The sequence below is a fragment of the Suricata suricatta genome, chromosome 17 (assembly GCF_006229205.1).
Source record: "Suricata suricatta isolate VVHF042 chromosome 17, meerkat_22Aug2017_6uvM2_HiC, whole genome shotgun sequence".
Classification (NCBI taxonomy): domain Eukaryota; kingdom Metazoa; phylum Chordata; class Mammalia; order Carnivora; family Herpestidae; genus Suricata; species Suricata suricatta.
In genome coordinates, this window is record NC_043716.1 from 6,071,446 (window position 1) to 6,083,764 (window position 12,319).

The 12,319-nt window shown below is 48.7% G+C and overlaps 1 protein-coding gene across 1 annotated transcript in view; it reads left to right on the forward strand.

The window, feature by feature from the left end:
* The window catches only part of MYOCD (myocardin), a 198,061-nt gene that overhangs the window by 60,873 nt on the left and 124,869 nt on the right, over positions 1-12,319 (forward strand). The window contains exon 3 of the mRNA XM_029928844.1: positions 2,053-2,179. Within this exon, the coding sequence (XP_029784704.1) occupies positions 2,163-2,179 (17 nt within the window). The 5' untranslated portion in view covers positions 2,053-2,162. The remainder of the gene's footprint in view (positions 1-2,052; positions 2,180-12,319) is intronic.

Genomic DNA, 12,319 nt, shown 5'->3' on the forward strand with positions numbered 1-12,319 from the left:
ACTTTTTTTCATATTTCTCCTTTAATTGATTTATTTATTTATCTGTCTATTTAAATTCAAGCTAGTTAACATGCAGTGTAGTATCGGTTTCAGGAGTAGAACCCAGTGATTCATCACTTACAAGACCCAGTGCTCATCCCTACAGGTGTCCTCCTTGATGCCCACCGGCCCCCCAGCAGCCCTCAGCTCCTTCTCTGTACTTAACTTAGGTCTTTTCTGGTTTGCCTCCCTCTCTGTTTTTATCTTATTCTTCCTTCCATGGATACTTTTAAATACCCTCAAAATAAGACTAAAAATACCTGTTTATGTCAAGTTATATGATTTTCTTCTTTTGTTTGCAGTGGTTTGGGGGTATCTGGAATAGGATTTGGGGGTGAAAAATCTCCCTGTGCCCCCACAGAAGCGTTCCCAGGTCACACCATGCTGGCACTGCCCCATTTTATACCCATCCAAACCTTGGGTACTCATCGATAAAGCCAACACAGAGACCTTTGCCCCCCGGGATTCTATCCCGCCCTCTGAGACTTCACTCGTCTGCTGACCTTGGACGTCCGGCCAAGCCTCGCAGACCCACCAGGGTGATTCACTTAATAATCCTTGTGATCTTTGAAAGAGGAGGTTGCACCATAAAAGGGTTAGCAAATAACCATGCCTTAGTAATGTGTCCGCGTGCGTACCTAGGAGTCATTTCTGTCCAAACAATTTTATAATCGTCTGCTCTCTGACTTTCTTCCACTGGCTTCCTATTTTTCTCCCCTCTCCAGGGCTCCTAAAGTCAGACTCACACTGGAATAGTTTGCAAATTCCCGTCTTTTCTGATTGGGCCCATCTGAATGGGGCCGTCACAGCGTCTTCACAAATGGCATTTCCATTAACATTTTCTATTTCTGTCCATTCGGGGCACCTTACAGATTTCCCACCAAGATTTACATTGACTATTTTAAGCAAGTGCTTTTAAAAAGCCAACGCGTTGGCTAAGTTTAAATCTGACTTTCTCAAGGGATGCTTAAAAGAAATATACTAGGGTTCTGTTTTTTTTTTTTTTTAAGAACCTTTGTGAGTTCAAAATAACATTCCAAAAGGAGTCACTGAAAAAACATTCAGGGTTAGAGGGAAAAGAAATTTTTTTTTTCTGCAGACCTGGCTACGGTTTAAGGTTTGTTCTGTGTTTGTTTTTTGACACAGAAAAGTCAAATAGTCATAAGAGTCAGATCATAACTGAAAAAGAAAACGGGCTGTGCTTCTCACATCCAGGATATTTACAAAAGAGAGACAACTTAAGATCCATTATTCGGTAGGCCAGGTACAAAGAGAAGATTTTGATAAATGGTGGATCAAAGGCCAAGCTTTGGAGATTCACTTAGCTCTTACAGGAGCATCATCACAGCCGTATTTGAACTGTGCCAGCTGGAACTTTCCATGGGGCTAATGACCCACGACCTTCTGATGCCATAGGCTGTGGAATGCCCGATATGCTCTGACAGCTGCCAGTCAGGAAGACAAACCATGGATGATTACTCCCCCAAAAACATGGAGCTGAAGAGATTGTCTCCCTAGGTGTGGAGACAGATCTCTGCAGGCAGAGCAGGGCGGAAGATGAATCAGTGGGAGTCGTGTTTTGTGGCTAAAACTAAAGAACCCTCATCCTAGTGGCCTGTCCCTGAAAAGAGTCCAGGGGGAGGCTTGCAGCTGGTGTGGCAGCACCACAATGTCGTCAGGGACCCAGACCTTGATGGTTTCCTCTGCCACATTGAGCATGTGGCTTCCAGACTCCACATTTACCTCATGGTCCTAGAGAGCTGCCAGGCTACCGTCCATTACAACTGCATCCCAAGTAGGAGGAGAGAGGAAGTGGGGGAGGTGTGGTCCCTCTCTTTGGGGTGATGTCCCAGGAATCCTAGACGACACTTCCATGATTTCTCATTGGCCAGACGGTGGTCACAAGGCAATTGTGAGCCACAATAGAGGCTGAGAGTTGTGACTCTCGAAGGGAGCCCAGGGTTCTCTTCCATATACAGAGCCTGCAGTGCACCTTTTCTTATCTTCCGGCAGCACCAGCTTGTCTGAACTCAGCGCTGTAGCCTACAAAAGCCTTGATGAATGCTTGCTCAATGCTGGACATAAAAAATAACCTGCGTGTTTGAAAAGGATGCACCGAATTCATGACCTGTAACAAATGGTAAGTGCTTAGTCTCTAAAATACAGGTAAGAGTCTTCTCCTGTGCTTTTTCCAGAAACAAAGAAGCCAAGAAAGCCCATGGTATAGTCTCATGATGATGCAGAGTCTTCAAGTGACTTTTTATTTTAAGGAATCTCTCTACCCAACGTGGGGCTCGAACTCACAACCCCAAGATCAAGAGTCGCACGCTCCACTGACTGAGCCAGCCAGGTGCCCCCTTTCAATTTTAATACATGATACTCAGAGCGGTTCTTTCACACCAAAATACATAATGATGAACAATAAAGGAGTTATTTGGGAATAACTGTGTCCATTACTTACATTCTCTGGAAGGAAGTGCATGCTGGTCACAAAACCATTGACTGAAACCACTGTCAACGACAGACTCTAAGACTAAGGCTCCAGTAGCGTTTTTTAAGTGTCCCTCCCCCCAGATTTATTTATAAAGGCATGATTGACAAAATTGTAAGATATTTAAATATACGATGTGGTCATTTGATAGATGTATGTATCGTGAAAGGATTCACCTCATCCAGCTAAGTAGCGCATCCTCTCATTTATGTATGATTTATTGGTGAGAACATGCAAGTTCTATTCTCTTAGCAAGTTTCACAACGTTATCAGTCGTCATGTTATACGTTAAATTCTACTGTCTTACTCTTAACCGTCTCCACCTACTTCCCTCCTCCCCCACCCTGACCACTTTACAAGTCTCTGTTTCTGAGCTCAACTTTTTGGGGGTTTGTTTTGAGTGTCTGCCTATTCCACACTCCCTCCACTAGGCAGATTCCTTTTTTTTTTTTTTTTTAATGTTTATTTGTTTTTGAGAGAGACAGAGTACAAGGTTTATTTTTGAGAAATGGGAGAGGACAAGCGGGAAAGGGGCAGAGAGAGAGAGAGGGAGACACAGAATCTGAAGCAGGCTCCAGGCTCTGAGCTGTCAGCACAGAGCCCAACGTGAGGCTCAAACTCACGAACTATGAGATCATGACCTGAGCCGAAGTCAGACGCTTAACTGACTGAGCCCCGCCCCCCAGGCGCCCCTCCAGTAGGCAGGTTCCTGACATGGACAGGAAAGGGTCTTCCTCTTGGGTTTTTCCACCTCCTCCTCTTCACCCCTATGCCGAGAGGCGCACAACCTGATGTGCATAAATAGGTTCAGAAACCTCTGGAAACTGCATGTCAAGGTGTGTGTATTTGTATATTCGCAGTGGGAGAACGTCCGTCAGATTCTCAGAAAGGTCTGTGGTCCTTAAAACTGCTGCCCTGGTGGTTTGTGCTTCAGCAGTGCAGCCCCCACCCCCACCCCCAGGCCACACACACAGGGTTATCTCGTGCCTCCAGATCTCCCAGGGGTCAAGGAGAGGAGGCATTCTGGGTAGAGAAGCACCGTGAATCTGATAAACTCCTGTTTAGCCTCAATATTTCAGCACAAAACCTGTCTTCCCTGTAAAACTGACTCCTCCAAGTGGATGTGGGCTTTCTTTGTTCAGCTTAAGCTACCTGCACCTTGGCTCGCCATATTGTGTTGTAACTGTTTGCCTGTGTCGTGATTGATTTTTCACATATGTGTCACCTATGACCACAACTGGCACATTGCAGTGAGTTTCCAGTGGGTGGGTGGGTGGATGATGGATGGATGGATGGATCAATCGATAGAGGGATGGAGGGAGGGATAGATGATGATGGATGGATGGATGGATGATGGAAGGATGGATGGCCGGATGGACTAAAGGGATAGATGGGCCTTCTCTTCTCATTGCCAGTTTTGCATTATCCACAGATCCATTCTGTTCCAGATCAGATTAGTCATTTCCCTAACTCAGGGCTAATATTACTAGCAGTGCCTGAAACTACTGAGTGTTTGGGCATTAGAATACACAATCCTGATTCACTGAACTTTAGTCCGCCCATTTCTGTTTTCTCCGGATGAATTCTAGAGCTGAGGCAATAGTCTTTAAATGGGCTCCGTTCCGCTCCGTTAAATAGTGTCTTCTCTTTGACGGGGACTGCTTCGTGCCTCTGCTTCTGGGCTCTGGCTGATCCGAATGTAGCACCATTTTTCACAAGTTGTTTTTGCTTTAGCAACTTTCCATGGCTCTCTGTCAGTCGCCAGTCCCCACCCTTCAACAGCAACTGGATTTTTAAAAACTGTCTGTTTGGTTTCTTCCTGGGGTTTTACTAAGTTTTCAGATGACAATGCTGAGCGGCATGTTTTCGACGTGCTTACTTACCCCCAGGAGCTGATGACCTTTCTCCTCCACGTCGATAAGCCAGGAAAGACCGGGAGAGGCAAGAGTTACCGCCTCACAAGCCCAGAGTCTGCCCGCCTAGAGCAGCGTTTTGGATGAAGCTCATTATTTGTGGAAATGGTGTGTTCCGCAGGCAAAAATAACTTTTTAAAAAAAGAACCAATCTGCACCCTCCCAAAGTCATGTCAAAATGGATGCAAGATTTCTCATGAAAAGGAGAACCATTTTCAATATGGGCTGAAGGGTCCCCATGTACGTGGCCATTCCACATGAAACCTAATCTAGGCGGCCTTCGGGTCCAGAATAGGCTAATAGAGGCTTAAAGATGAGGTAATGAGAACAGAGGTCAAGGATGGGAAACAGGCTTTCTATTAGCAGCCACACAGCCATGGGAAAATCCCACTCAGAGACCATCAACTAATGAAAAAAAACATTGAAACAGAAGAATATGGAAACTTTCCCTTACCTGCTCTTAAATTAAGCACGAAGAGGGGCGCCTGGGTGGCTCAGTCGGGTAAGCGTCCGGCTTCAGCTCAGGTCATGATCTCACGGATCACGGGTTCGAGCCCCGCATCGGGCTCTGTGCTGACAGCTAGCTCAGAGCCTGGAGCTTCCTTTGGATTCTGTATCTCCCCCTCTCTCTGACCCTCCCCTGCTCGCGCTGTCTCTCTCTGTCTCTCAAAAATAAATAAAAAACATTAAAAAAAATAAATTTCTAAAATTAAGCACAGAGGGATGCCAGACTTTAAATAATAAAGCAAAACATAGAGGTCACCTTCATATGAGACTCAGCAAAGGGAAAGATAAGGAAAAGGAGGGGGGTGGGAAAGGGAAGGGCATAAATAGAGAAGAGGGAGCTTTTTAAATTGCTTTAATCACTGGCCTATATTGTTACTCTCTGTAAAGATGTGAAGCACAGAGAGGTTAAGTAATTTGCCTAAAGTCAACCCAGCTAGCTGGGAGAGGAGCTGGGACTGGAACCCGAGCAGCCGGGCTCCAGGGTCTGCCATGATGCGGGTCTGACAGGCGGCTTGGGAAAGCTGAGCGTTCCAGCTCTGGCCCCCTTACGGCAGACCGACTATTCGAATCCCTTTAGGATTCATGTGTGACACCTGACTCCTAACGGGATGGGATTAGGGGGCTGGGCCATTGGGGTGCCCAGGTCATGATCACAAACGGGCTCAGTGCCTGCGTAAAGGAGGGCCCTTCTGCCGTGTTCGTCAGGACCCAGCAAGGAGCTCAGGTACGGAATCTTCCAGCGCCTTGATCTCAGACTTCTTAGCCTCTGGAGCTGTGAGAAGTAAGTGTTGTGGTCAAGTCCCTCTGTCTATGCGGTGTTCTGTTACAGCAGCCAGGCGGGGCTGAGAACCCATTTCAAAGCCCATTGAGAGTTGAGCCGCCCACCTTCCACTCACCCCACTGGCTCTTGGTAGAGCATCTGAGTGCCCAGCTCAGCTCATCACCCCTCACCCAGGGTTGACCCCATCTAACTCTCCAACTAGGTGACCTTGTGTCCTGTCCCCTCGGGGCCGGGTGCCCCATCTCCAACAGGAGCATCAGGGAGCTCCCCATCCCCTCTGGCCCCACCTGCTGTCAGCACACCTGGCCTGTTGTTTGATCCGTTCACGTCCACATGCCGTCCTAAGCCCATGAAGTCCCTGGTGGCATCTAGGGAGATGAAGGCATCCCGACTTGGATCCCAGCACCCAGGGCTTCAGCAGACTCCCGCGCTGAGAGAACGTGTTGAAAACCAATGGAAATGAAGTTAGTTCTCAGCGGGGATGTCACCGTGCGGTTGGAGGCCGATGCCGATGGGTTCAGACAGTTCCGATCCCATCGCTGTTGAAACTAGAAGTTTCCCCCAAGCCAGTGACCTACGGGGCGGAAACGCCAGCCTCCGTAGCAGTAGGACGTCTGCAGGTGGGAAGGACACACAGTGACTTCTTGGCTAGATGGAGGAGTGTTTCCAATCTTAACGAGACTCGACTCTATTGGGAAAACGTTTTGTAGGTGGAACACGCGACCACTTCCCTGCACTAGAAGTTCTCATCAAATCACAGGCTCTGCCTCTGGTTCAGAAGACGCGCTCAGGAAAGGCCTGGGTTCGAGTTAAGTTGAGTCGAGGAGCGTGGTGGGTACAGTAATGTGACATCCAGAGCCCCAGCCCCGGGGTGCTGGGGAGCGGTGGACCTCGGCTGAATCTCGCTCAGGCACTTGCTCTCAGCCGAACAGAATTGCACACGGTTCGGACCCTCCCAGGGGGCACGCATATTCCCTGCCTGCTTCTCGGAGACGGGGACGAGAAGGCCCCCCAAGGAGGACAGCTTTAGCGGACTACCCCCACTCCAGAGCTGCTGGGGGCTCAGGACCCGGGGCAGCGTAGAGAGGAAGCAAAGGCTCATGTCAGGCGCCACGTTTAAGGGGCCGCCAAAGATCTCGGGTATCAGGGCGTATACAATGCTACCGCGCTGTTTTCCTTACATAATGCAAAAAAAATCCATGATCATTAGCAAAACTTCACACCCAGGCGGACCTGGACAGGCCCAGGATTAAGGTGAGGAGATTGAAGTTCAGTCCTGCAGGTGAAATTTAGACTTCATTCCAAATGTTGTGCATCGTGGATTTTTTTTTTATATTAGCTTAAAGTTATTTAAATGCTGCGTTAAAACCTTGTGTATCTTGGCTGAGTTTTCTGGTGCCCCTTCCATATCACCCCCAGGCAGGACTTCGTCAGCCTAGTCCCTGCAGTCCCATGTCAGGGTAACTGTCCCCTCCCCTGACCCACCTGCTTTCCTTGCTCCCTGTAGGAATTATTCCTGAACCGCGCCCAGGAAGCCGCCTGTACCTACACCTCACGATGTCCAGGTCCGTTTCCCAGGAACCCTTCCCAAGAACAAGGAGACCCCTCGGTAGCACAGAAAGCTTACACGGTGGGCAAACCCAAGTTCAAGGCTCAGCCCCACAATTCACAAACAGGCAAGCTGTTCCTCCAGTGCAAAATGAGAGCAAAAATGCCTGCCGTTCATTCCATCTGGGAGCACTTTGTGGAGCACACGAGCTCACCCAGGTAAAGAATTTCTGTCTCACATCCGGCAGATAACAGGTGTTCAGGAAATGGGACTCCCCCTCCCTGGTTTCATCCTCACCGGCCCTTAAGGGGCTGAGGGAATCATCACCATGACCCAGTGCGACAAGGCTGGAGACGTGGGCAAACGGAGAACACTGCTTCACGGTCGTTTTGCCACGTGAGCCTGGGTGCACCCTTCTACAGCGGAGTCCACACGCTTTATCCTTTTGGCTGCTGATAATCCCACCCAGCGCTTCCTGGTGAGATCCTGACGTGTGAGGTCCTGCTGCTTAGTCGTTTTGAAATATCTGATTAGGGACAGTTACGGACTGGGGTGGCAGCCCTCGGGGGCCAAGGAGGAAGTCCCCGTGCGCCACTGTCAGGGGCTGAGACGGCACCTGTCAGCCGCCAGGACTGCGCAGGCTCATTCAGACCCAACGCCGGTCTCCCAGACTTTATCTGTTTCCCCCAAACGCCTCAGACTGTTTGCTTCTCACTGATAGAGGAATCTGGCATCTCACTTTCTCAATGACCAGAGGATTCCTAAATAGCAGGAAACTGAGATAGGTGTTACAGAGTGTCAGGGAAATCAGGAAAGCCAAACAGGAGACAGCCCTGTCTTAGAAGAGCCTCCAGCATTGCTGTAGGGGAGAGAGTAAACAGACATGAGACAAGCAAAATCCGTGACCCTCTCCCCGCCCCGTCCCCCCACGGGCTGCCTGTCACAGCCCTTCAGGGCTCATGCGACACCTCCACCATCCAGCGTCCAGGTCTCCTGCTCCAGCCGCCCGTCTACCCCAGACAGAAGCCACGTCTTTGTTTATGTAGCCTGTTGCAACGCTGTCACATAGCATGTGAGCATAAACGCATCTTGAAATGCTATTCCCGTTTCCAGAAGCTTTGCTTCCGATGTAATTGGCTCCACCCACGCTTGTGTATTTTTTTTTTTTTTCATTTGTCTCGTCCCCGGGATTTGTGTCAGTAAATGCTGGCAAAGGAATGGCGCCTCTAGGAAAGGCCAGAAGCCCCTAGTGAAGAAAGGAAGAACCTGTCTCCAGGGGAGGTGAATTTTTTTTTCAGAGACAGTTTTTTTTTGTTTGTTTTGAGAGATTGAGAGTGAACGGGAGAGGGGGCAGGGAGAGGGAGGGAGACAGAATCCCAAGCAGGCTCCACGCTGTCAGCGCAGAGTCAGGCGTCTTGAACCCACAAACCATGAGATCATGACCTGAGCTGAAATCAAGAGTCACGCTTAACTGACTGAGCCGCCAAGGCGCCCCTCTGAGACTCCATCCCTCTGAGTCAGAGTTACAAACTGGAGCCCCAAGGGCCACATGCAGCCTCCCTGGGCTGACAGGGTGTTGTGACGCTTCAACTCTGAATTCCCGTGGCTAGCAGACACATCCCTCAACATTTGCCATCCTTTCTTGTCTGCTCTCTAGGCCTGGGACACACGCCCGGCTCCCAGGACCATCTGACTTCATCTCCTGCCCTGCAGCAGCCTGTCCACAACCACCTCCCTCCCCGGAGATAGATCTGTCTGGCCCAAACCCCAGGGCATTAAGTAAAATTTCCTTAATTTCTCAGCCCTGTCCTTACACGTAGGGGAAGCACTCCTCATTCTAAGCCCAAAACAGACCTGGGAAGACCAGAAAGATAACCGTGATGGAGTACAGACCATAAAACAGTGATCTTTTTTCTGTGCATCCTGACAACGACCTTGCACAGAGTTGTTATTTAACCCCCATTTTACAGATGAACAAACTGAGGCTCAGAGAGGCTATACACTTGCCCAAAGGTACAAAGCTGGGAAGTAGCAGAGCTAGATTTCAGAGCCACATCTGCATGAAGCCTCCCCCCTCCATTTCATCCCACTTGGAACCGCCAGGGAGAAGGGGCAGCAATACAGAGCCTCCTTTCCAAGGGCAGAGTTTGGGAGAAGGGCAACGCATGTTCTGAGCAGCACGGGGCTTTGCATGCAAGTAATTCCTGTGTATCTGCAGTAAGGCAGGCCCATCATGTGCAGATAATCCAAAAATAGTTTCTAATTTTTCTTGGGATAAATATAAATTTTTTTGGCAACAGACACCCCTTTCAAAGTGTGTTTTGATTAGAGTTACACGAAAAGGCGTTCTTATTCTCTGAGGATTTGCCAACTCACAGGCGAAAGGGAATGGAGAAGCGTGCCAGCCGCCTGCTCTCCTGCCCACCAGCAGGGCTGCGGACAGTGCACACAGCTGTCCGACAGAGGCCACCGGGTGCAAGGTCACCTGGGCTGCGGCTGCGTCTCCGCCGCTCTTCAGCGAGAAACCCAACTCAACCTTCCTCACGTCACAGACGTTTCTTAGGAAACGAAGATCTGGTTGTGAAGTGTCTCGGCCAAGGTCACAAGGCAAGTTTGCCCGGAATTGTTACTTAGAATGTAGATCCCCAGGCTTTTCGATACTAGTCCTCCTCCCTGATCCTAACTTTGGACCGCCCCAGAGTCAGGAATGGCCAGGAATTGAGGTAGAGAGATGTCTGTCTGCATATCATTCAAACTACGGGCCCAAAATAGGAGGAGCAGAAAATGGCGGGTGGGCAGTGCTCTGTTCTAGACCCGGAAACCAGGCTTCCTTGGATACCCTACTTCTAAAAAGTAATGAGCGACTTGGAGGCAATCTTGAGGCAGTTTCAGTAGCATGGATGGGGCTGAAACTTGGAGTCCGACGGACCTGTGTGATTTGGGCAAATGGCTTCAACTGGCTTTCCCGCAACCGCAAAATTCAGTTACTGTGCGAACTCCCAGCGTCCCCTGACAGTGCTGAGGGTGAAGGGACCCTGGTCCTCTGGTCGTCGCGGATCCATCTTGCTTCTCTTGAGTGATTTATTGATTAAATTTAGTGGTTTACTGGTGGGTCACTTTTCCTTCTTCCAAACATCTCCAGTAGATGAAAGAGAAGTTAATAAATTGTCACACAGGGCACCTGGGTGGCTCAGTTGGTTAAACATCTGGCTTCAGCTCAAGGCATGATCTCACGGTTCATGGGTTCGAGCCCCGCATCGGGCTCTGTGCTGACAGCTAGCTCAGAGCCTGGGTCCTGCTTCAGATTCTGTGTCTCCCTCTCTCTCTGCTCATGCTGTCTCTCTCTGTCTCTCAAAAAAACAAAATTTTAAAAAATTGTCACGCAACAGAAAAACAAGATGTATCTTCTCTGCCTCTCAGATCAGAACCCGTGCTCTTCTGTCCCACAGTTAGACGGTGACGGCAGAAGTGGTGGCAGAGCTGCACAGGGAACATGGGGGAGGAAGAAGCAGGAAGTGAAGCAGCTCTCAGCCATCCTTTTCTCAGCTCATAGGCTCTCGTAGACCAAGGCTGACCAAAGTCATCCAAGGCAAACTGGAGGCCATTGTTACTGGAAGAGCCAAACCAACAGGCGCCATGTTTCTGTCTCCACGATGGGAGCTGAGAAAGCCAGGAGTTGACCATCAACAAAGTCTTAACTCTCAATTACTTAATCTAAGTTGATCCTCAGGAATAACCCAGAAACTGGCCAGAGAGGCTTCAGTCATCCCATTTTGCAGATAAGCAAGTTGAGATTCAAAGAAGTTAAATGATTACTCCAAGCAAACAGGGCGTGTGTGATGGAGCTGCTGTTAGAACCTTTGAGGACTGTGAGGGGCTGTTCACTCGCCTCATAACTGCTTGCGGACAGTCTGCCTCTCATTCATCTTTGTGTCCTCAGTGCTTAGCGGACAATAGACAAGCATGTCTTGAAGAAATGGGTTTCCTATGTATCATGCGACTATGCATGTATTGGAAAAATCCACTATAACGAATCTCCACGTCTTGTCATCTCAGTAGCAGAAAATCTCTGTGTCCAGAACCTGAAACAAGGATAAGTTAGTGTGACTCTTCTTTAGCCATAGGAAAGAGGTTTAGTACAAATGTTTTTTCCTAATCAGAATCCCTCAATCATTTAAAAAGAGAGTTTGCCCACTTTCTAGATATAATCAAGAGGCCTGAATTATATAATTTCCTGTGAGAAATGGATGTAGCATCACCCAATGACATAATTTTGGTGCATTTAGGTGTAATAGAATGAGAAGCTAAGTCAACTGGGCATGTCTTTGTTATTAATGATGCCAACTTTGGGGTTTTATCTGGAACCCTCCAGTTTCATAGTCCTATAAATTATCATATTTTTGAAAAAGGAAGTTCCTTTCAGAAAAAAAAAGTTCTTTGTTTCTTAGTTCAAGATAGCTCTGGCCTCCATCATCTTTGAACCCATCGCCTCTGGTCTTTGGCTTGCATTCTTGCCTACACGTGATGCTTCCCCCCGTTCCATTCACTTTCTTGCCAGACTGTCTATGTGGACAAGAGCTCTGAAGACAAGGGGTGGGGAGATGTCCATAGTTTTACACTATGACGGAGCACCGACCTGACCCTCGAGTCTGAACTCTTTAACAGCCAACTCAACATGTAAGCTGATAAGTAGGAAGCAGCCACATGCCATGATTCTGTGCTCTTCTATTAGGATTTAGAGCTGACATTCTGGTGAGGAAGAAGCAAGGTGGAATATGAGATGGTATAGATTATCAGAGGGAGTGTGTGAGTGTGCAGGGGCTGTTATAACAAAACACCACAAGCCAGGGGTTCAAACAACAGACATATATGCTCTCACAGTTCTGGACACTGGGAGTCTAAGATTAAGGCGGACACAGGGTTGGTTTCTTCGGAGGCCTCTCTCCTTGGCTTGTAGGTGGCCAGCTTCTCCCTGTGTCTTCCCTTTGTGCACATATGTCCCTGGTATCTCTCTGCATGTCCTAATCTCTTCTTTTATA